The sequence below is a fragment of the Lissotriton helveticus genome, chromosome 2_1 (genome assembly GCF_964261635.1).
Source record: "Lissotriton helveticus chromosome 2_1, aLisHel1.1, whole genome shotgun sequence".
NCBI classification, from domain to species: domain Eukaryota; kingdom Metazoa; phylum Chordata; class Amphibia; order Caudata; family Salamandridae; genus Lissotriton; species Lissotriton helveticus.
Genome location: NC_136059.1, coordinates 1,542,702,399 through 1,542,728,155, shown reverse-complemented (window position 1 = coordinate 1,542,728,155; position 25,757 = coordinate 1,542,702,399). Strand labels below are relative to the sequence as shown.

Below are 25,757 nucleotides of genomic sequence, written 5' to 3'. Positions count from 1 at the left end.
TTTGGGAGTTATGAAACCACTGAAAAGAGGAAACAAGGAAAAAAGACTCGTATAAGCGGCTGCAGCTGCTCCTCATACGTGTTCTCTTCAGCACGTGTTAACATAAACTTCTCATAAACTGCTTGGAATGTCTTATCAGTGAAGTGACTGGTACAGCTCCACCTCCCTTAATTTCACCTCAAGACGTGTGGAGCAGAAAACCAACACCCTCTTGATTCACACCCCTCCCCACCTAATTATCCCGGGTGTTGTAGGATATATTTTTATTTTTTCCCAGTGAGTTTAGAGAGTGGTCAGATTTTGTTTTCTTTTTAATTTCATCCACTTTTTATGGTGGCTTTGTTTCAGAAACATGTGTTTTCTTACTGGTTGAATACATTTTCAACTTCTGTTCTTGCCCATTATTGAAAACATTCTTATAGTTTGAGAATTGCATGTTTTTAAACGATAGTTTAATTGTATTTCTTGTAAACGCAGAGAAACCTTAAGGTGTAAAATCACATTTAGAATTGTAGACCAACGGTACCGCAAAGTGCACTGCTACTTTGAGCGCTTTTTTTTTACATAGGACATGCACAATACATACATTGGCAAATAATATTGAGTGGGCATCGGAAATCATTGGTTGGAAAACGTACAGCGTTATCTGAGAAACCTATAGAGTTTAACAACAAAAAAGAGAGAGAGGTCCGGGCAAAGGCGATGCACCAAATAGCTAATGCCCTACAAAATAAAGTGATTTCAACATCTCCGAAAACTTTGGTTTCTTTCCATGTTTCATTGACGCCATCAGCGATAGTAATCGTGTCCACAGTTATTGTGAATTTGCCTTTTGTTTTCCATTTGCAAAGGATGATGTGTTTGTCGAATATTGAGCTCTTTGGTAGCTGCACCATATGCGATCGGCTCTATCTGGAAGAAGGTTCTTCATTTGTATCACCTCACTTAGGTACCTAAAGGAAAAAAATATATATATATATATATGTAACGTATCAGAAAGCACATATATCTGGCTTCTTATTGCTGAAAATGATGATTTGGTACAAGAACAGTGAAAGTGAATGCAGAGGTGGACTTAGAGGCAAGGATAGGTATACCTCAGCACCCTTTTGCCCCGCCTTCTTGAGTAGTTCAACCCTAGTGGTTGTGGCTGTTAAATAGCTATAGCTCAGTGACTATAGAAGGGTAGTGTCCCTTTCACTTGTACAAGATTGCTCAGAAGTTAATTAAACAAGCATGTGCTAGAGTACGAAGGGACTCTTAAGGTGGGGTGACTTTCATGGCTCTCGCCATGTTTTCTTACCCAGAAGCCTTTGCAAACCTCATACTTTGACTAAAAACCACACATTTTCTTCACAATTCTGTGCTGGAAAGTTGTGGATCCCCACAGTTTCCAGAAGTTTTATGCCACCTAGAGTTCTTACGCATCTTCCGATAACGGTCCCCTACTTGTGTGGGCAAGCCAAGAGACTACCACAGAAAAGGCCTTAAAGCACTGTGTGAAGAGATCAATGATAGGAGTAGCTGCTGTTTTTGGTGCTGTGCTGGGCTGCTACCCATAGAAACCTACCAATCGCAGTCATTTATGAAAACTAGACACCCAAGGAATTCCACAGTAGTGTGCCTTGCGTGAATCCCACAAGGGTTTCTTACCCATAATTCCCTGCAAACCTCAAACGTCGGCTAAAACCAAACATTTTACTTCCATTTTTGTGATGTACGGTTCTGTAATCAGGGGGAAACCAGTAAATTCCTACCACCCAGCGCTCCTCCACTTGTCCCGATAAAAACACTGCCACACTTTTGTAGCGGTACCTAGTGCTCGCAACAGGAACAGATCAATCCAAAGTAAATTGGAGTTCCAATGTAGGACTTCCATTTACCCTTTTTAGGTCGAGGGACCTATAAGCTGCGCAAAGCGCAGCTTCCGGTCCGGAGATCTTATGTTTTTGGAGTAGGGCAGTTTAAACCCGCCTCTCTGCTCCGTTCGCTTCCATTGGCTGGCTTCCTAAACGGAGGCCAGCCATTGGAAGAGAAGGGAGTCACTCCAAATAAGCCCCGTCTCTTTCGGATTGGGGGGCGTAAGTTTTGCTGTTCTTTAGCTCGTGACGTCGTCCGTCACTCAGGACAGCAAAACACGCCCCCCGAATCCGAAAAATTTCGGAAGCTTGAGGCCGCCATTTTGCTGCTGGTAAGGTTGAGGTAGGCTGCTCTCGCTTTCCTCGTTCCCGCCGTCTTTTTTCTCCGCTGTCCGTGTCTTTGTTCCCCTCCCGCTGATTGTGAATGCTAATAGGCGCTGAAGTATTACCTGGCATTCAAATTCATTAGGCTGCTCTCGCTTTCCTCGTTCCCGCCGTCTTTTTTCCCGCCCCCTCCCGCTGTCCGTGTCTTTGTTCCCCTCCCGCTGATTGTGAATGCTAATAGGCGCTGAAGTATTACCTGGCATTCAAATACGAGGATTACTATCTGGAATAGAAAGAAGCGAAAAATAAAGCGATCGTTTGGCTGTGAACCTGCCCGCATGAGAAGTGTTTATTTTTCTTTGCTAAAAGGGAAGCTGGTCTGAGGCCTACCTAGACAGACGGAGGATAGGATCCCTTTACCATCCCTGTGAACAGCATCAGCGGGAACATGGCTTGAAAACGTCCGTCTTGCTTTTATAAAAAAAAATTTAAACTGGAAGGATGGACGAGAATCTGTGAGCGCTGCCATTCGGCACTTAGACTGAGCTCTCCAGCAGCAGCTAGATGTTCTCCTCTGAGTGCCTGCTCATCTCGTACACCGGAATCGGAATGCCTATTGGATTTATTTAGTTTACTTTCAGCTGGAGGACACCTTGATCACCCCCCATAGGATGCTGTGAAAATCAGAAAGGAAAACGGCACCATCTTTGCTTTTTCAGAGCTGCACTAGGTCTTGGATGAAGAGTGCTACTTTACCCTTCCCACGCTTGTCTTTTTTTCTGTTGTTGTATGTGTACTTTGAATGTTTCTCCATGCTTTCCTTCTTAGTTGTCAGCTATTTTCGTTGCTTCTTCTTTCCCCGCCCCGTTATTTGTGTTGCTGGCCCCATTCACGTTTGTAGTCTGTTTGGTTCCAGTGAGTGTTGGTGTTCTGCCTTTTAGTGCCCTGTTAGTGTGTAGCCGACATGCTGATTGGAGCACGTGTGCACGGCTGCTATTACTTGGCACTACTTAGTTGTTTATTTTCCATGCGTGTGGGCACTAGATGTGTGTGCCCGTGTTTAACCATATGTGGTCGTTTGGCAATGTTTATAAGCTGGAAAGACTGATAATTCAGTGGATGTGTGTGAACCTATATCTGTCGTGGGCATTTCCTCCTAAGTGTGTGTACTCTCTCTAGGACAGCTTTTTCTGTATGTAAACGTGAGGTTGAGTACTTTGCCCATGTAACTAGATATTACTGGCCCATTATAAATGTTGCCACTCGCTTCCCTGTGAGTTTTATGTAGTCGATAATCTTACATTGTGCGAAGCTACGGTTATTTGACATTTCGGTTGTTTACGCAAATACATTTAACTGTCGTTCCTTTCTCTATTTATTGCTCCTCCAGACGTGTTTGTCTCCTTTAATCAATGATCGTAGTTGCAACTTCGTCAACTGGGGACACTGTGCTGCTGTTTTGCTAGCAGACCTTGTGTGTTTGAGTTGCTGATGTGATTGGTCCCCTTTCCCCTATGCAACTGTTGACGGAGAGCTTCTTCCGCTGTGTAGTTGTAAATAGTCGCTCCAGTCACTTGTGTTCAGGTGTAAGTAAAACTTGTCCAGCCCCCTGCGTTCAGCTCTTAGTGGTGGCACTGTGTGCGCAGCCGTTAATAGTGAACCCCTCGCGTGCGTGTGGTTGTTAAGTGGCTCGTCTCCTGTGTTTAGCTTCTCTGCTTTCACCCCTCCCTCTTCCTCTCTCCCATGCTGGATGTGTCCAGGCCCCCGGAAGCAGCAGCTCCTCGTCCTCCCTGCGGCCGATGAACATGGGGGACTACTATAACCCGGAGCACCCTATTGAGTAAGTATTTGCACCGGTGTGGCTGTTTCTGTCTTTCCCCTGCTTGTTTACTTGACCCTCTGCAGTCTGAAACAGTTTACGACGTGTTCCCGGCACTTCTCCCTCAGAAAATAACGTGCATGTGTGTGTTTGTGTGGGCTGCGGCATCATGCGGATGGTACATCCGCCTTGCCTAAGATCTGTCACCATATTAAACAACCTCGCAGTGCTCCGGGTCTAGCCAGCGCTATATACAACTTCGCAAATAAATAAATAAACATTCTCTGTCCTTGGCACTGAGGCCTGGAGCTGCCCCATCTCTGTGGTGGTTTGCCTTCATTTCCTGTTCCCCAATTCCTACATTCTACAAACACTTCAAGTACCAGAATGCAATGCAAGAGGAATTTGTCACACTCGACATGGAGCTGAGTGAGATCCCTGCATGAATAGAATTGTCGCCTGCCCTGATACTCGAAGTACTCACTCATTTTGTTAATGTACTCACTCGTCCAAAATGTTACCGTTCACAAGCTATGAGTATACATTAAACACTGAGTACCAAGCCGTGAGTTCCAGCCCCAGGAAGTGGAGTGTTTCTGGCATACCGTGTGTTGGGCACTTTATGGTGACGTGGTACCTTGTGTGCTGGCATCAGCCGAGCAGGTGTTATGAATCAACAGTGCCAGGCTGCAGTCTTGCATCTGGGGGGAGTGCGTAAACACGCCTAATGGAGCCAGATAAGGACCCATCAGTCTGTGCACCCCTCTTCGTGTACACCAGAGCTCCGCCGAGGCTCCGGCGCAGCCTTTCTAATCACACTCTAGGGGAGAGTTTAAAGATGACTCGTGTGTGTGTGTGGGGGGCGAGGGGAGGCACACTGTCACCCCGTGACCCCAGCCACACTGGCCAGTTCTCCCTTTTTAAAGGAGCCGCCCTCCTCTTCAAAGTATTGCTGTATGGTGCCATCACATGCCTATATTCCCAGAGCATCTCTTACTCCGGGGCTTACTCATTCACCTTTTATTTGTAAGCTTCTATCTTCAGTAGTGACAGCACTGCTCTTGGTGACTGTGACCTTCTTGAATCCTTTTTCTTGAACTTCTCGCCTCATTGCTGTACCCTTTTAATATTCTCTCCAACCCTTCTATATCTTCTGGAAGGGCCCTTAGACAGAACGCTTGCACATCCTTTTAGAATTTATCTCAATAAAGGTAGTCTACCCTTTCATCTGTCACACCGTGATAGTTTAAATCATCCAGCAAAGCAATAAGTAGATGTAGGAGATTCCTATTTGCTATAGTTATTTGACTTTGACGATGCATACTTTTCACACCTGCAAGGTTGTGAAGGATGTGGATTATACATTTTTTTCTAGTGCTATTTTTCGCATTAAGATTTGTTCTTAAATAGTACTCGTTAAATACATTCTAAAATAAATAGAAGTAAAGGAGAGCTTTTCAGCACTTCTGCACTACTCATGCAAGTTCTGTGTGGGCTAAGTCAGATTCCCAGATGTCTGAGAACTTCCACCTTCCACCTACACGTCACGTGGTCGATGGACCCACCCTTCATCATGCCCAACACCCAGAAGCGCTGACCTGGACATCTCTGCCAACAGAGCACACACCACTCTGAGCCTTCCAGGCACGCGGCATCATCACAGACCTGTAAGGGTGGGGATGTGGCCGAGTGGCCAGAGTATATGATATATGATGTGTGGCTGTGTGTGTGGCTTTGTGTGTGTGTGTGGCTCTGTGTGGATAGCTTTTTTTGTAGGTGGCTCTATGTGTGGGTGGCTCTGTCTGTGTGAGTGTGGCTCTTTGAGGGTGGCTCTGTATGTGTGTGTGGGTGGCTTTGTGTGTGTGGCTCTGTGTGGGTGTAAATGCAATAGGTCATGCATTTGCGAGCGATTAAGCTATTGGCATTGTAAATGACAATGCCATTTATTTAACGATTAAGCTATTGGCAATGTAAATGACAATGCCATTTATTTATGATAAAAAATATAAATAAAAATAATGAGCAATGCCAATAGCTCTACCTTTAATAATGCCGAGACCATTGCATTGTAAATGCTTGTTTGATCTGTTCCTGTCGTGATCACTAGGCCCAGCCACTCAAGTGGGGTAGCATTTTTTATTGTGGGGGAATACTGGGTGGCAGGAATTTTGTGGATCCATGTGGATTCTGGAAAATTAAGTCCAAGAAATCCAAGAAAACTGTGTGGTTTTAGGCCAAATTTGAGGTTTGCAGGGCACTGTGGGTAAGAAAAACCTCATGGTATTCATGCGAAGTGCACCACCCTGGACTCCACCTGGTATTTAGTTTTCAGAAATGTGTGGGTTTGGTAGATTTTCCTAGGTAGTAGCCGACCCCGGACCCAGTTAACGCAGCAATCCCCCATTGCCAAATCAGGTTTGTTTTTTGACAGGAAATTTTGATGTTTCCACATTACGTTTTGGGGCTTTTCTTGTCGTGGATGCTAGGTCCACCTATACAAGAAGGGTAGTGTTTCTATCCGAACAAGTTGGGGAATGATGGTCAGTAGGTATTTTGTGGTTTCCGGAAGTTTACATCACATAACTTCAGGGAAAATGTTTGATTTTAGTTAGGGTTTTTAGTATTCAGAGCATTGTGGGTAAAAAAGCATGAACATGATGGGATCCACACAAGACATACCACCCTGGACTCCTCTCGATGTCTACTTTTCGAAATGTCTGAGTCTGGTAGTTTTCTCCAGGTGGTGGCCTACCCAAGCCCAAAAAGTGCCTCCATTCACCATAGCAAGTGTGACGATACAGGGATTTAGCCTCACTCCCCTGGCCCATATGTAAAAACAACACCCTAAAGAATCAAATGTCTTCACACTTGTCATTGTGATGGAATATTTTAGTCCACATGGGAGCAGAAAGACTAGTCAGGCTATAGGGACGAGGGTGGGGGCCTGATTTCATGATAGGTCCAACTCACCCTGTTATTTTCTGTAAAAATAACGTCTTGTCATCCAGTGGCCTTTCTTTCCCCTGGGGCAAATTGGAGACCAACTCCCTCTCTGCCCTCCGGGGAGCCCAAAATACTGGTCTGTTCCCTTTGGGGTGTGAGTATGGCATAATATCAAAATGTAACACCGTGCCCGTTTCTGTGTCGACAAATGCAATATACCTGGAGTTCTTTGGGCTTTCTACCCCACATGGGGCAGATTTGAGGCAATCTCCGGCATAGGGCAGATTTGAGGCAATTTCCCAAATTGGGACAAACCCTTATCAGCCCCCCACCCCGGGGGCAGAAAGACACTATTCCGCCTGCTGTGGCAAGGGTATGGCTCGATGCCAGGTTAGGCCACCACATACTTTTGTTTGTTTTGGTGCCAATTTAAAATCCTTGGTGTCTAGTGGACTTTCTGCCTACCCTGCGGCAGATTGGGGACAAACTCCCTGTCTGCCCCTGTAGTGGGCAGAAAGACTGGTATGTCCCTTTAGAGGTAGGTTTATGGCCAACTCCAGAGTGCAATGCCTGTACTCCTTTCCTTTACCCCAAATGCAAAATCCCAGGTGTTTAGTGGGCTTTCTACCCCTGTCCGCCAAGGGGCAGAATTTAGGTAATCTTGCCAATCAGGACAAACCCCTGAGGACAGAAAGACACTATTGCTACTACTGGGGCAGGGATATAGCTTGATGCCAGCCAGCCCCATCTTTTTGTTTGTTTTGTCTCCTTTTTGAAATTCCTGGTGTCCTGTGGGGTTTCTGCCACCCGGAGGGGCAGATTGGGGGTGAATGCTCCTGTCCACTCTCCTGAGGGGCAGAAAATCTAATCTTACCTGGAGTGGGGTAGTACGAACCCATGCCCAAGGGGGTGCCCCCACCCACAAAAACTGCATACATGGTGTCTAGTGGACTTTCTCTGCACCTCAGTGTGGGGGGGGGGGGGGGCAGATTGGGGGCAATCACCCCTATCTGTCCCCAGGGTGGGGGGGCACACACTGTTTACGCATTGTTTTGGGGTCATGCCCATGGTGGGCAGCACACATCCCTCTCTACACTAATCTACATGGATGTTGAGGTCTGGGTGCAACTCTCTCCTGACCTTATGTGATCAACCAAAAAAACAACAAAAAAGCTTTCAGAATACTCCTGAGAGAGGGGCTTGGACTCCACCCACTTGTTAGTTTCCGTGCAGATAAGATTTGATTGGGCCAAATTTAGGTGCTTCTGCTATAATGACTGCTTGTATTTCACTTTTGGCTTGTGGCAAAGCATATGCTCAATGCAACAGGACTGAGTTGGTTATGGTAGCAACCCATTGAGCATGGCTATAGGCATGATCTGTTTTTTATGGACTTTTATGATAAGGGCATAATGCCTTACATATTCATTTTGAAAAGCATATGTTAGTCAATCTGTATAGAAGTGTGAAATGTTATTCTTCTATAGTGAAGCCTGCAGATGGTTTTTTTTTTACATGGAACCTCAAGGTGTTCATAGTAGATAAGGGTTTTGGTGCTGGTTGCGCCCTCTGACTAAGTGTGGGTATAGAAGATTTTCACTATTCGAATCGTTGTTAGGCCGTCTTAAGAGAGATAGTTTTTGGTTTTGCCCACTGTAATTTTGTGTAATTGTTATATATGTGTGATTTTATTTATGTATGCCTGATGGTTGGTTTTTGGAAAAGCTTAAGTTCAGTACAGGAGAAATCAATTGGGTACGATGACAAGCCAATGATAGCAGCTTGGTTCACGTTAAAAAATATTTCCAATCCCATAGGCTTGATCTGTTTATTGTGAAATGTTGATAAATGCAATCGCCTTAATATATTGATAGTAAAAAGAACCTTAAAGTCGAGAGGCGTTTAAGGGTGGATTGTTATTTCTGTGTATTAAAGCTTACAGATGGGTATTTCGTTACATGAAATGTCATAGATTACCTTTAAATGGAAGGATTGTGATGCTAGTTTCCACCCCTTACAAACCCTGGGGGAGAAATATTTGCACTATTGATTATTGCTAGAATCTCTTAGCTCTCTGCTAGGCTCTTGCAGCAAAAACATTAAATAATACATACATCCATATACATATATGTCTGTAAAGTTGCATACAGGGCTTTTAGTTTAGCTCTGTTCTGCCATTGATTGGTTTGTCTGAGTGTCATTTAAAACTTGCTTTCGTCAAAACAGCGCACCGCATGGGGGGGAATTGTTCAGTCTACGTCAGTCTTTGTCTTTCTGATGGATACTTCTGCCTGCAAATTTCTCTCCTGTTGAACAGTCCCAGGTGAAAGACTGTCGCGGAAAAAATTAAAAGTTGCGATGCAGCTGGTAGAGGCCACTGGACTCAGTGGGTGCCGGAACTGAAGTTCGGCAATGCCACCAAGGCCATTAAGGGCCCACTGTGGCGAATCAACGCCTGTTCCCTTTTTTCTGCGCCAGTAGCTTAATTTTATGAAGAAATTTCTCACGACAATTTTCCTAAATGTAGTGCCTTGTCACCTCCCAAAAAGCTGGGTTGTAAACCCTATAAGGATTGTGTGGGGCAGATGTTCATCACAGACACCCACTCAGTGTTGTGGTGGTGTCTGGGGTCTGACCATGATTCCAAGACCTGTTCCTCATGCCTTAGCATGAACCCTAGGGCCATCAAGGAGTGGGAGGACAAGCTTTTTTTGACCAGAGCAAAGGACAACCATCAGCGGCAAAAGCATTCTCTACATCATTCTTATTCTCCATCCTCCTTGTCCACCAAGCTGTGAGAAAACACCATAAGAAAGCAAATAAGCACTCGAGAGGTACGTCTCTCAGGTGCACTCCGACTCCCACATGATATTTGTCCTCAGAACCAGAGTTGGTCGATATGCCACTTGAGGATCCTCCACGCAGCCCTGCTCCGTCAACGGGACCGGCTCCAGATAGACTTTCACCGTGTCCTGAGACCTGGGAGCCAGTACCCATGGCTGAGCCTCCGATACCGCTATTCCCCAAATTCTGTGGCTCTGGGCTTGGATCCGGCCATCATTCACTATGTCTACGCTTGACTCTAACCCTACGTCTTCCAACAAAAAAATTAATCATTCGATTGAGGCATCTCTGGACCAAGGTATCCCGAAGAAAATTAGTAAAAAAAAAAAAGCCTGAGAAAACACTTTCCCTTGGTACTCCCCTAAGCTACGCCAATATAAACAAGTATGCAAAAGCCTAGAAAGGAAATGGAGAAGGGATTATAATGTACTAAATAAGCATAAATACAGGGACTCCGTAAATGTTTACCAATCCGAAGTTAAAAGAGCACAACCTCTTTACTACGAGGAAAAATTCAACCAAGCATCCAACTCACCTCGGGAGATTTTCTGCATTGCGAAGTCTTCTTAAATTGCCCTCCCAGACAGTTTGCAGGATATTGCCCACGCCCGATGTGACGAGCTGGCAGAGTTTTTCCACAAAAAAATTCAGCATACATATAACCACTCCCCGCCCCCCCCCCCATTCTTCCTGCTTCAATATTCATCCTTCCAGGTACATAGACTCCCCTTTCCCTGAGAATTTGCTCGAAGAAATCCCCATGATGAATATGGACTCTCCCAAAAATATTTCTGCACTTGTAAAAACTGGCTCCCTCCTTGACCCAGCAGCCCCCCACTTTTTGAGCCAGGCTGCAGATGCAGTCTTCCCATCTATTCTCTAATTGATAAATTCTTCTATCTCCACTGGCTTAGTGCCCCCACCCTTGAAACGCGCTTTGGTGAAGGCTCTGCTGAAGAAGCCTAATTTAGATCCTGATGTTATGGGAAATTATCATCCTATTTCCTTTCTTCCTGGGATTAGCAAGATCCTTGAAAAACATATCAACATGACCCTCTCCTCGTTTTTAGAGGTCCACAACCTCTTGCATTCCTCCCAAACTGGATTCCGACCCAAACACGGGACAGAATCCATCCTTCATACTGTAGCCCAAGAATCCAAGAAAATTGTGGATCAAGGAGGCACAGTTACAATCATCCTTCTGGACCTCAGCTCCGCATTCAACACTGTTAACTATGGCATTCTTATTAACAGATTGAGGAATGTCGGAGTCTCAGGTGGTGTTATGACCTGGCAGTAGTCCTTCTTGGAAGATAGGACCTTTCAGGTCTTCGAAGGAGGCATTATCTCCAAGAGTATGTCACTGAGCTGCGGAGTACCCCAGGCATCTTCCTTTAGTCCTACATTGTTTAATGTATATATGAGTCCACTTGCAGACATAGTTCTTCCACATGGTATTAAGTTTGTCAGGTATGCCGATGATACTCATCTAGTGGTGGCATTAAATCACTCTGAGAACTCTGCATCCTGCTTAGGAAAATTGGCTAAGTGGATGGAACTTTCCTGTCTCAAAGTCAGTGGTGAGAAGACGGAGCTTATGCTTCTGGGAAACCCTGCCATCACCAACCTTGGATCAACTTGGCCATATTGTCTTGGCACTGCTCCTGTTCCCAAAACCCAGATCAAAAGCCTAGGCATGTGTCTGGACAAATCCCTCAAATTTGATCATCATGCGACGAAATTGGCTGCCACATGCTATGGCATCCTTAGGATGTTCCGGAAAGTTCTCCCTCTCCTTCTCTTCCTGGCAAGGAGTCTCATGGTCCAGGCCTTAATTCACTCTCACCTGGACTATGGAAGTGCCCTGTATTTAGGGGTCCCTCGGTCAACCACTAGGGTTGCAAATTATTCAACACTGCGCAGCACGCTTTTTACTCAAAACCCCTAACAGCCAATCTGCCTCACCCGCGCTGAATGCCTTACATTACTGGGGTGGCAGAGTGGGCTAAAGAACCGTGATGGATCAAACCCAGATCTTTTGACTGGGTGTGAGTGTTTGATTGGTTCAGATTTTCCGTCCATCACCACCCCCTTTTGTACCGCGAATGCCTTACATTGGCTGCCAATTATGGAGAGAATAAAATTCAAATCTATTTGTGTAGCCCACAAGTCTTTTTGGGGGAGAGGGCATCCAATCAGCCAGCTTGTCATTTCCCCATATTACCCTAATAGATGCCTTCGATCAACTAACCTTTGCCCTACTTCAGTTCCCAGAATTCAACGGGTGAGAGGGGGTGGTCGCTCATTCTCTTATAATGTTGCTAAACTGTGGAATGCTCTTCCTCCCCATCTCCGCTCAGAGTTAAATCATTTGGCTTTTCAGAAGTGCCTTAACACCTGGCTTTTCCATAACCCGACGCATTACTATTAGCCTGTCAGTCTGTTGTTGCTGCTAGCGCTGGGATGCCTTCAGGTAGCTATACACTCTATAAATATTTAATAATAATGTGTAGCATCTTCCCTAAATGTCGATGCCATACGGGGTAATCTACTCCACTACGGCTTCCACTGTTCTTCCAGTTCTAACCGACACTGGTTGGCATCGTGCCTTCGGATCCACCGCCAATGCTTCCCTGCTTTGTTCCGGGACTCCATTTCTCGACGCCGCTACTGACTCTATGGTGAATGGCACCACTGCCACCACCTCCACATATGGCACCACCGACATCGATCCTCAGATCCATTCCCGCAGGGATGCGTAACATTTGCTGGAAGAGGAAGCTTACAGGACATGCCTCCACAAAATCTTTGGCACAGACTCTGACCCTGTGGACTTTCTGCCTATGACGACCCAGACCAGGACCTCCTAGAAGAATTTCAAGGGCAGTCATCGGCAAGTGACCTTAATACCTCACCGGAATTGGTCATGAAATTCCCAGCTGGACCACTAACATCTGAGGTGGTGTACCTTTATAAGACAATGCTAAAGGCTGCGGAGACCTTGAATTTACAGCTCCCTTTGGCAGAGATAAATACCAACATTCTTCCTGAGGTTCTCTTGCCACCATCCCCTACATCAGAGCCCTTGTTGTCCTGCAATAACGCCTTGTTGAGACCGGTCTTGGCGGCTTGAGGAAAGCCACCATATACGCCCGATGTGGACAGACTAGTGCCTGCCGCTACCGTGCATCACCTGGCGATCCACTGTTTCTTTCCACACACCTGTCACCAGGGAGTCAGGTTATTCAAGCTTCTTGCTTCAGTACACAATTGGGTGGTGCCATCACTGCTGTAGCTTCAGATGGGGAGTCTAAAAGACTGGGGGCCAGGGGCAAGTAAGCCATTTTGACAGTCGTTAAACGCCTAGGCCTGCTCGCCCGTTATACCCAGGTCTTATGGGCCTTGGCCCAAATGATGCTGCAAAACATTTACTTTACTTCTCAAAGCTTGGCCCTAAATGATTATATGCTCATAAAATAAGTGTATAGGTTGAATCAAATATAAATTACTTGTATGCATGTTTGTCAGTCATTTTATATTTTAGCCCAAGTTTGTTAGGTAGTTGAACAGCGACATTTAACCTTAACCTTAAATAAATGAGTTAGATAATTTGGTACATTGTAAAAGGAATTGTTGCTTGTCTTCCTAATTTTTCGAATAGCATATTAGGAGTAGTAAAATCAGGTCCGCCATGTTTATTTGGTTGTATTCTGGAAGGAAAGAATGTCTATTGTTGGAGCATTTTCAGGAGGTCATCGGAGATACGGAATGAGTTTCCTTATATTATTAACTCCGGACTTGACACAGCTGACTCCGTCGCTTTTGCCATTGGGACCTCCATTTCCAACCATCGCCAGGCTTGGCTCCTGATGTCCAATTTCTCCTCTGACATCCAATCCAATCTGATGGACATTCCCTTCGACAGGGTATGCTTCTTTGGCCATAAAGCAGATTTGGTGCTGAAGAGATTTAAGACTTTGAAAGCCATGGCACGCAGCAAGAATCTGGAACCAACTACCACTATAGATACAAAACACACAAGAAAGGAGACCAGGTCAAATAGTAGTGTACTGTCCTGAATGGAGAGTAGGAATCACAAGGATACCCATGTGGATAAGTATGTTGGGTCACACCGGGTTAGAAAAATCCCATCAGACCACCCTCTTGGCGGCATATCATCATGTGGGGATGGGCAGTCATTCCATCTACCGCCCATGTAGCGGTGCGGAAATGGAAAACAGCGTATTTTGCCACAGTTGTGCCCAAAGTAAAATACAGGAAAAGTGCCGTGCTATGAAAAAGGTGATACTTAAAAATGACTACCTAGACTAAAGAAATAGTTCATCGAAATAAGTGTAGGTGTCAAGATGTTTTTAATCCCTACACCTACAATAATTTCGATAAACTATTTCTTTAGTCTAGGTAGTCATTTTTAAGTATCACCTTTTTCATAGCACTGCACTTTTCCTGTATTTTACTTTGGGCACAACTGTGGCAAAATACGCTGTTTTCCATTTCCGCACCGCTCCATGGGCGGTAGATGGAATGACTGCCCATCCCCACATGATGATATGCCGCCAAGAGGGTGGTCTGATGGGATTTTTCTAACCCGGTGTGACCCAACATACTTATCCACACGGGTATCCTTGTGATTCCTACTCTCCATTCAGGACAGTACACTACTATTTGACCTGGTCTCCTTTCTTGTGTGTTTTGTATCTATAGTATAGGGGCATGAGTTGACAGGTCATTAAATTATTTCCCCTTTGACCCTCCGCACATTTGTTTTTATACCAACTACCACTAGACATAAAAACCAGCCCATCCTTGAAATCCTTTAGAAAGGAAGTTAAAACCTGGCTTTTCTCGGCACAGCTCTAATCAACCTCGTCAAGATCCAGTGGTACATCTCAGCGCCAAGACGCCCTTGGGCATTCGCGCGCTATACAAATAGAAAAATCAAATCAAATGGCACGATAACTAGGCCTACAACTTTCACCACCACCCAAACACTTCTAAACCTTTCACTGTTTTCATGGCTTCGAAAGCGGTTCAACTGTTTTCATGGCTTCGAAAGCGGTTCATTCTTTCATTTCAGACAGTACAAGTATCTCTGGTAGCAACCTAACGCCCTCATTTGACAATACAGGGGCTGCTCCAGAGGACGCGGCCTTGGATCCACATTGCAACTTTCCTCCTCCTCCTCCTCCTCCTCCTCCTCCTCCTCCTCCTCCTCCTCCTCCTCCTCCTCCTCCTTCACAAAACCAGTCCTAATTTGTTTCTCCGACCCCAAATGGAGCCTGTAGAAGAGTGGGTGTCCCATTTCTACCAGCCTGGAAGGCCATTACTTCAGATCAGTGGGTCCTTCAGGTCATAGAAAAGGGGTACACCTTCCTTTTCTTCAAGTTCAACCCTCTATCCCACCTCCTCCCTCTTCCCCTGATCATTTTACCATTTTGCAGCAAGAGGTGGCAGCTTTCATTCTTAATGGGGCAGTGGAGTCAATGCCGGGCAGGGAAATTGGCCACGGTTGCTATGTGCGTTTACTTCCTGGTGCCTGAGAGGGATGGTGGCGTGCATCCCATTCTAGACCTCCGGAACCCGAACTTCTTCCTCTGAAAGGAGAAGTTCAAGATTCTGACTCTAGCTCAAGTTCTGCTGGCATTGGAGCTAGGAGATTGGATGGTATCAGTAGACCTGCAGGATGCGTACTTCCATATCCCTATCCTGCGGTCACACCGGAAGTACTTTCAGTTTGTGGTGGTTTCTACACATACCAATTTGCGGTACTACTCTTTGGTTTGACATGGACACAACAAATCCAGTTCATAGATTCGGTACTCCACACCACCTTTTTATGTGTCTTTCCTCCTCTACAGAGAATCAGAGATATCTAGGACATGATTTCGAGAGTTCCAGTCCTGAGAGTCTTCCTGCACTCTCCTGGTCAAGCACACACGTTGGCACATGAGGGCCCAGCAGTGTTTCCTCCTATGATAGTGACTCCCGTTTGGGGGAGATCTGTGTGACTCCATCATGGTCTCCAGCGCGGAAGTGGAACGAGGCAAACTTCACTCGTGGGATGACCTTCACTCCCCCTGTAGCCATGACTACTGTAGTGATGGATGCCTCCACCCTACGGTGGAGAGCTTACCTGAAGATCAGAGTCCTCGTCTTTGAAAGAATAGGTTCTTCACATCAACCTGCTATAACTGAGGGCGACTCAACTGGTGCTCCAGGCCTTCTTTTCATCCACTGTATGTCGATCCGTCCAGATCTTGACTGACCGTGCAACTGCGATGTGGATTGTGAACAAACGAGGAAGAGTAGGGTCTCACAGCCTGTGGCTAGAAGCATTGAGACTGTGGTCTTGGGCACATCGCCAAGTGATGTAGCTCACCACCAATCACCTAGTGGGGTTTCTGAAAGTCAGAACCGACATTCTGAGCCAGCATTATCTTGCTGATCACAGGTGGCCTCTTCCACAGAGTTAGTCCAGGACATCATCCCTCAGTGGGACACTCATCAGGAGGAATTTTTTTGCCTCATCGGAATATGCTCCGTGTTAGTAGTCCTGCGCCCTCCAGTATCCGTGGAGGGAGCCTTCTGGGATGCCTTTTAGTCGAAGTGGAACTTATAGCCGCATTACACGTTTACCTCCATACCCTTGATTCCTCTGGTTCTGAGGAAGATTTGTCAGGCCCATGTTAGCTTATGCTTGCCATGTTTGGACGGCAGCATATTTTCTTTTATCTGCATTCTTTTAATTTAATGTTGTTGAGCTTCTGTGTTTTATTGCGGTTGTGTCATACAAGAATGATGAGTCAGTGTATCTATAAATGGAGGAATGAGTCCAAAGATGAGTGACAGAATGCATGTATGGTGACTTAAGTGCCTAAACTCATGAATGACACAAAAGATACCTTTTACGTATAAGCCAAACCTATTGGCATTTCCAGTGCTTGTTTTTAATGCTCCAGGGCAACGTTTCGCTTCTGCTGTATACCTGTTTTTCTATCAAGTCTGTCCCAAGCTGAACATCTGCACCTTTTTTAGTTTCCTGTTCCTTAGTTTCTTCTGCCTATGTGGACAGTGACCTGTGCAGCATTCCTAAATTTACCAGTAGATTGATAGTCGCTATTGGGTTTCATTTTTTTGCTGTGCCAGTGGTTTCCTTCTAAGCTTTTTCCTTTTTATCTTTATTGAAGCCCGATCTGCACTCTAAGTGTCTCTATTTAGGAACAGAGGACTTTTTGGTACTCTGTCTTCTGTTACTGATGTGTCTCGGCATGTGTCCAGTGTTTCAAATATTGCCACTCCCTTGCATTTCGTAAGCCATTTGATTTTAAACCAAGAGAGGGCGCTCAAACTCTGTGTTAAGAGTTTACCAAACCTTCTGGGTAAAAAACAGACCAGTAAAGAGCGATCCCTGATGCATTAGTCCACTGAGCCCACAAACTCAGCATATTTTGAGCTTCTCCTGGTAGGTTTTAATGGTGGCATCTTACACGAAATTGCCTCTGTGTCTGTAGTGTGGGATGAGGTGTCCCTTTTGAGTTACAGTATATAAAAGGCAGAGTTTCTGTGTTGCTTTACTTATCAAAGCTTGGCCCTAAATGATTATATGCTTATAAAATAAATGTATAGGTTGAATCAAATATAAATAACTTGTATGCATGTTTGTAGGTCATGTTATATGTTAGCTAAGTTTGCGAGGTAGTTGAACATTTAACCGTAAGCTGAAATAAATGAATCCGATAATAACGTACATTGTAAAAGGAATTACTGCTTGCCTTCCTAATTTTTGGAATAGCATATTAGGAGTAGTAAAATCAGCTGCGTCATGTTTTTTTGGTGGTATTCTGGAAGCTAAGGATGTCTATTGAACAAAAGTATTTTTTTGAATTTCAAAGTGAGAAATTGAAATTTAAAATCCTACATGTGACGTCATGAGTATTTTAGGAGCTTTTAGTCTTTGCAAATAATCCGCACTAGGTGCAACTTAATCTACATGAGTGTTCATTTGTATTTTCCGAATGACGAGCATCTGTAGTGAGCAGTTATGAAATTCATCTGCCTGATATCCCTTGACCATTCTTCACCACCGCTTAAGCCAAGGCTTGTCTTTCGTTCATTTTAGATTTTTTTTTTAAAGTTGTATTTGCAGTTGGGTTATGGTAATTAAACCAGGCTCTTTATTTTTTGAATTTCAGAATTCCAGAAACTATGGCGGAGTATCCCTGTAGATTCTTTGGATGAGGAGAAAATTGAGGACTATCTGAAGAGGCAAGGAATTTCTTCTATGCAGGAATCTGGACCAAAGAGAGTTGTAAGCACCATCTTTACTTATTTGAAATTATTGACTTTGAAAAATATCAGCTGGCACTTACATAGGTTCCCAGACATTTTATTGTAAAGATTAAGATGTTCCCAACCGGGAAGAAAACAAGGGTAATATCTACTATTCCGGGTTCTCCAATGTCGGTCCTGGAGGCCCGGTTCCATGGCAGATTTTTAGCATATCCACATTTAGATAAATGTAGTCATCTTAAAATTCTGGCATAGATCCGATCCTCCAGGACCGACATTGGAGAACCCTGTACTGTTCCAACAAAAACGTTACGTTACTCAAAGGTGCGGGGGGGGGGGGGTGAGGGGGACCGGCTGTGTGAGAAGAGTCCCTGTTTAAATAAAAAAAAAAATCCCAATGTTTCAACACCAGGATAGATGTTTAAAAAACTGCACCACAGCAAGACGGTCCATTTCTGCATAATTCATCAGTGAGTGTGTCTTTTGGGACGCCCACTTCATGTTAACGCCCCTGTTGGTCAGGGCAACTAGGGAGTGTACCAAGGAAAAAAGAACTCGTATCTCCCTTTAGCCTGCCCTCATCAGAACTCGGAGCTGCTATTAAAGTGCACTGGTCTGTCCAAATTGCTTAAGGTCTTCGTCGCAGTGGGAGAAATTGCCCTTCTATAATGATCACAGTACCGTGGGCTCAATTGTGTAAATTGATACTTGTATAGCGCACTACTCACCCGCAAGGGTCTCAAGGCGCTTGTACGAATACCGCTGTGGAACCCATCCTGGCTTTCCCTGTGAGGTGTCCACTCCTGGGCACCCCCAAGGTGGAGGCCAGGCATCCTTAGCGTTGTGGGGGCCGTTGTGGAGATTAAGCAAGCTATTGCCCTGAGTTGCAGAGTGGGACTCCATGATTGGAATAGGCACCGAGGCGAGAATTATCAGGTCCGTGGAATTTTGAGCCCAAGACCCGCCGAGGCGGGGAATTGAACCCTGGTCCCGGGCTAGACCTCTGCATCAGGGTCTGCCGCTCTAACCATTGAGCCACACTTCTCCACCTTGTGGTGTATTTTGAGCAAAGAACAACCAAATCTACCATCCTTTAAAAGAGCTTTGAAGACTAGCCTTTTCAAAGAGGCTTTTGCTGAACATTTCTTCTTGAATGAACTAATATTTCAATAGCTCTCCACCCAAACTGATCATTTCTCATGTCTACCTTCATTTTACTCTCCCTGTCTTCACGAGCCCAGGTGCTGTACCTGAGTGCTACGAAGTTTGATGGAGTATTTGTGAGCGCTCTAAGAAAGTAACAGAAAGTAAAATGGGTGAGGTTAGGAGGCTTCTTGTCTGGAATGAAGTGATCTTTGAAGAGGTGCCCATATCAGATTTCTGAACTGCAGGAGCAGTGGCACAAGTCTGATGCTTTTAGAGTTGCAATGACTGCATAGTTAGCGGTAAGCTATTATGCTTACGTCTTTTGTCTCACTTCAGCAGTCTCCTGCCTCCTTGTGCTGCATTAGCCCCCTACGATGGTTGGTTTTTCCTACAACTGCAGAATGAAATATTGTCATTGGTTTTTATTTGGCACATGGTGTCTTGTGACAGTGTCGGTATGAAGGAACAACAAGATTTATATCCACAAGGGATAGATGTGGTTGTATTTTATTCCTACCCTTGGAGTGGTGTGTGGGCGATACTTAACTGTGGGGCTGGAGCGGCATCATGAGCTGAAGAAATCCAGCCAAGCTACAATCCATGCGTGGAAAGGACCAGGGTTTAGAAGTTTAATTCGGGGACATACAATTTGATTCTATATAGGAATTAATTTATATATTTTACTGCTGATTTGGGTCTGAAGGAGAAGTCTGAGCTAAAGTGAGTAATTTTATGTTTGCGGTGACCTTTTAGTTTGTAATGTGACTTGGTCCACTTTCATTTTAGAACTCCAGTTGTGGATCTGGGGTTATCTGTTGCTGTTGGTTATCTTGATGAATGTAGTCTTTCCTCGGTTCTGATTGATGTATTTTATGATTGATGTATTTTATGTCATCCACACTTAAAATATTTTGGAGAAAGGTAAAAATTCTCAAAAAAACAATTGTTTATCAGGTTTCTAATGTTTCTACGTATTGCTGTGGCTGCAGTGTTTTTTAAAATATTTTTTTGTGATTTTGTTGTAATGGAGGATATATGCTATTGAGTAATCCATTGAAGGATTGGAAATAGAGCAATTGGGTAGCAAGCAGAATGTTATTCTCAGTAGTAGCCCCTTAAAAAAGACCTTACTGAAGCCTCTTTTGAAAAAATCTGGTCTAGACAAAACGGAGTTGAAAAACTATAGACCTATAGCCAACCTCCCGTTTCTTGCCAAAATAGCTGAGAAAGCCATGAATATTCAACTTGCGGAATTTATTGAGCAACACCATCTGCTCGATGAAACCCAATTTGGATTCCGCAAGTTTCATGGAACGGAAACGGCACTTATTAAAGCGGCGGATGACATCCGATTAATCCGGGACCAAGGAGGCGCAGCCCTGTTGGTGCTGTTAGATTTATCGGCCGCTTTCGACACGGTTGACCACAAGATCTTGGTCAACCGTGTTGAAAAGATGGGAGTGCAAGGCTTGGCTAAAAAACTACTGGCATCTTTTCTGATGGACAGATCTCAGGCAGTCACCTTAGGCCAATTCGAGTCAGCAGAATTGTCCTTGCCATGTGGGGTACCTCAAGGTTCATCCCTTAGTCCGACACTATTTAACATCTATGTGTCGGACCTTGCTAAAACCATCAAAGCACATGGGATGTACCTTACCTCATATGCGGATGACACCCAGATGATTCTGGCCGTCAGAGATGATGGGGACACAGTAGCGGAGAATTTTAAGGCAGGTATGCTGGCCATCGGACAATGGATGTCAGCAAACTGTTTAAAATTGAACTCCGATAAAACTGAGGTGGTAACCTTTGGTCATCTCAGCCCAATCTGGTCTCTAGCATGGTGGCCATCATCCTTTGGATCCTTGCCTAAACCATCCACGAAGGTGAGAAACCTGGGCGTCATGTTTGACGACAACTTGAACTTCATGGCTCACGCCAACCAAACGGCCGCCACAGCATTCTACAAACTACGCTTGGTTAAGACGATCCTTCACTTTCTTCCCAAAAATGTAGGCAAGACACTAGTTAGCGCTCTTGTTCTGTCAGCATTGGATTACTGCAATGGCCTGTTTGCCAATGCTCAAACTAGAGTTATCAAGAAAATGCAGACAGTTCAGAACGCAGCAGCCAGGCTTCTCTCGGATACCCCTAAATTCAAGCCTATAACCAAGACTTTGAGAAGCTTTCATTGGCTCCCTATCAGGAATAGAATTAAATTCAAAACATTGTGCATTGTTTATAAATCGTTACATCAACAAGCACCGCAATTCCTGAGAGACCATCTTGTTCCATATATTCCTTCTCGGCCGATCTGGTTGTTCCACGGACTAAACTAGTCAACTGGGGAGACAGACGTTTCCTGGTTGCCGCCCCAAAACTATGGAACACACTTCCCCAATCCATTAGATCCAGCCCTAATCTCCTGTCATTCAGAAAGAAACTGAAAACATGGTTGTTTAACCTCTAGAGCTAGAAGCCAAGCACAGGAGAGTTCTCAATAGTACAGCGCCGAGACGCCTGCGGGCATTTGTTCGCGCTTAAGAAATGTTAAAAATAAATAAATAAATAAATAAATAGATGCATAGAAATGTGTTATCTTGGTATACAAAGACGCAGCGTATTGGATAACCGCAACACTGGTTTGCCTACAATAGAATGGTCATGTAGCTGTAACTAGACTCAAGTAATTAAGTTCATATAAGTACTTCAAACGTGGAATAAAAACATAGGCAGGTTTAATCCAAACTCTTAGTACTGAATTAACTTAAAGAACTAAAGGGAAGTAAGGTGAATGAGAGCCCCTAGATTGCACACTAAACACAAACCTGAGTAAACCTTAATTCAGTCCAATATAGGACGTTGAATACAGGAGAGCATTAATAACAAGTTAAGGTGGTTTAGTGTCTTCTTTGAATTCATCCCTGAAACCCTAAAGCAGCCCCTCTCAACGGTCAACCGTAGGATAATTCTTGATCAGTGAATAGCCTACTCTCTTCAGGCTCCCACTTAAACCATACTGTGGCGGCTGTTGTCCTTTGTGCTCTACTGTAGGCCAAAAACTAAGAATAGTTTGGATTATTAAGCAGCTTTTTTTGAGGTGATTTGTGTATTTTCCAGGGGCTTTTGGGTATCATTTGAAGGTCCCCAGTGTATTGGAAATCTCGATTTAAGTTTAAAGTAGCAAGTGTGAGTCATTTGGGAACTCCTGCTGTCTCCGGTAGTCAGTAAGATTTGGAGTTTCCAACTGGAAGGAAATCTGCTTGGTGTTTTTTCATTTGCTTTTACTCTCCCTAATGCTAACTATCCCTTCAACATAGTGTCTCAGTCTCTCTCACTGGCCTTTTTCTTTTGCAGCATAAATCGTATTATAGTGATAATCTTTGTGGCAGTCAGAACATGGTACTATTATGACCGTAATGCAGCTTGGAACACATGCATTAAAATAGAAAAAAGTGTTTTCTAAATGTGTTAACATAACTCAACATAAACAAGAGGCAAAAACAGGAACTCTGTTACAAATCCTAATGATGGAGTACCTTCTTCTTAATCCCAAAACTCTGTGATACTTCAAACAATATTGCAAGCTTGCTTAAAGTATCGTTTTATGAGTCTCTATAAAAAAAAACACAGAAATAGGAGCACAGTATAAACTTGAGATAAAATGAGGATTCAAAGTCCGACCCTAGAACTGTAACTAGTATTTCAAACCAAACTACACGTGCAGAACAAAGTTAATTTCTTGATCCAACTAGGCAGAATTTATAAACCTCTTATATGGTTCAGATATGATTATTTAAAAAAAAAAAAATTAACAGCGGGCAGTTCCTTCTAATGCTGCGCAGTTGCTTAAAAATGTCACTATTTTCTAATGAATAGCTCCTGTTTGTGTGCACTCCAGTTTGTAATTTGTTGTTTTCCCATATATTTTTTATTTTTTTTAAAAGATCAAGTGTTCTACAAACAAACTGTCATGCACTTGGACAAGGGATAGTCCTACTAAGCACTGGATCCAAGATCCTAGATACTTTTCTATATGTAACTGAAAATGTAAACTCAGTCATTTGTTGTTGAAGTCCTAGTACATTGTACTGAGAATTCATCATTCCTAATTTTCCATTACGCGTATTGACATTATTTCCATGTCAAGGTGTCTCATCATTATATTGCAATGAATTTCATTGAATTCCTAATGCACATGTTCTTCATTGAGGGTAGGTCAGAGCATTTGAGTCGAACAATGGCAGCTGGTGGACAGTGAGTGGCGCCTAAATTCTGAGGTGGCTCAGGGCATCTTTGATAATTGGGGCATGTCTCTCTAGATCTGTTAATCACTGTTGAGAATGTGCAGTCTCAAAGCTTCTGCGCGCTGGGGTTTCCTTCGAAAAACCTCAAATGGCTGGAATTACACGGAAAGTCGGGATAGGCTGGTCCAAATCATCCTAATAGCCCCAGACTGGACCAGGGGGATGTGGTTCCCAGAGTTCCTGAGCTAAGCATTTGCCATCTGATCCGGCTACTTCTTTGGTGGTGGTCTCCTTGTCACAGCAACAGGGTAGGGTCCCACACTAGAATCTCCACAACCTTCACCGCCATGTGTGGAGATTGAGCGGTAAAAGTGGAATTCTGTGATCTGATGTCTGAAATGGTAGATGTTATTCTTGCAGCTAGATTCCTGTCCTCGAAATCCATCTATGCTGGGCAGTTTGTGACCTGGTGTGCGAGTTTGTTATCTTGCACTTCACAGGCCAAACCTTTTGATGTATTGTTGTTTGTGAGGTGGTTGGCCCAGCATGGCCTTTCAGCAGGCAAGGTTAAGGGTTATTTGTTACCACTCTGTATTTTTATGTTTGCCTGACAACCCTCTCCCTTTAAATTACCAGTTGTGATGCATTTTCTGAAGAGGAACACACACATGCTCCCTCCAAATTCATCAGTCCTCAGTGCCACCTAAATCCTCTCCTGACATTCCTGGTGTGCTCCGTTTCATTCTGTGCACAATTGCTCACTACTGCTCTTGACGTTCAAGACCGTCTTTCTTGTTACAATCACTTCATGGCGCCTCATGAGTGAACTACAAGTGCTCTTTTCTGCAACCTCCATACCCCACTTTCCACCTCTGTAAATAGGTTCTGAGGAAGAGGGCTACCTTCCTGGCAAAGGTGGTATCAGCCTTCCATGTTTGTCGATCGATTACACTGCCTACATCGTTTGCTGTGCTGCAGCCCTCGAAAGAGGAGGAGAGGCTCTATCGGCTTCTCCTAAGGAGAACTTTGAGCTTCTACATAGACCTTAAAAGAGACCATTGTGTGGCTAATGCCTATTTGTGAGGCTCACTTGGATTAAGGAAAGCAAAGTGGTGCTTAACCCCTTCAGTGCTGGGCGAATTTCGCTGCAGTGCTGAAGGGTTTAAAATCGTATTGACTCATGACGGAAATGTTCCGTCATCAGCACCGGAGCACCGACGCTGATGACGGAACCATTCCGTCATGAGCATGGAAGGGGTTAAAAGGACTCTGTCAGCTGGACAGTTCTCTGTATTAAAATTGGCTAAATATCAATCTCCAGAAGGTCTGAAAGCTCTTTCCACCTGGGCCAAAGCTGCTACAACTTTATTTACAAAGGGAGGTAGTGGAACTGCCGGTTCTGAATCTCAGCCTGGCTGTAACATTGTCCTTCCTTGGTGCACACGTTCATGAAACACTACTTCCTTGACAGTCCGGTCTGACAGAAGGGCCATTTTGCTTGCTCGGTCTTTCTATACTTCCTAATGTGAGTTCACTTCCCTGACCCTCCACTTGTGAGAGGCACTGCTGTTCTAAATTTGAGGACTGATGTCTTAGATGAGCTCAGATTATGCCCCTACTGCTTTACTGAAATTAGGTCTATCAAACATATTCTAGCAGAATACAATTTTCTAATAACCAGGAACAGAGCTTCTTTCATCATGTACTACTTTTTAAAAACTTTGATTTTAATATATATATATATATAATTGTCAACTGTAAAGAGCATATCTTAACATCAGAGTTCGTCATTGAGTTTAAAAAATATTTTATTAATTGGGAGCGGTTTTGTTTACGTTTTATCAGTGTAAGTATTTTAAATTAACATGATATTCATCTGAGTGTTATCGTCCAAGAATAGACAGTAAATAAATAACAAATGAAATTCAAAACACAGCCTGCTAAATCCATGGTGGGAGCGTTATAAAATCGTACACCTTTATGAAATTGAGCTCCACGCACAATATGACTGAAAGCTCCACTCCAACATGCAGCATGGTCCCAATCATGTTATCAGTAGCCTCCTTCAAAGGCGGACTGCTTCTGATAGAATAGCAGGTCAGGAAGCCGAGGACACAATCAAAGGCGATCCTAACTTTCTCTGAAAATACTTTAAGAAAGCTCTTAAGTATATCCCTCAATTCATGCACAAAACCCAACATCAATAACGTTGGGTTCAGTTTAATGCACACCTTCTGATGCGTCTAAGCCAGAAGATCTAACCCA

The 25,757-nt window shown here is 44.2% G+C and overlaps 1 protein-coding gene across 4 annotated transcripts in view; it reads left to right on the top strand.

Annotated features, from left to right (window-relative positions):
• The window catches only part of GTF2E2 (general transcription factor IIE subunit 2), a 297,176-nt gene that overhangs the window by 256,095 nt on the left and 15,324 nt on the right, over window positions 1–25,757 (top strand). For all 4 annotated transcript variants that reach the window (XM_078676499.1, XM_078676500.1, XM_078676501.1 and 1 more), the window contains one exon: window positions 18,003–18,118. In XM_078676499.1, the coding sequence (XP_078532625.1) occupies window positions 18,003–18,118 (116 nt within the window). The remainder of the gene's footprint in view (window positions 1–18,002; window positions 18,119–25,757) is intronic.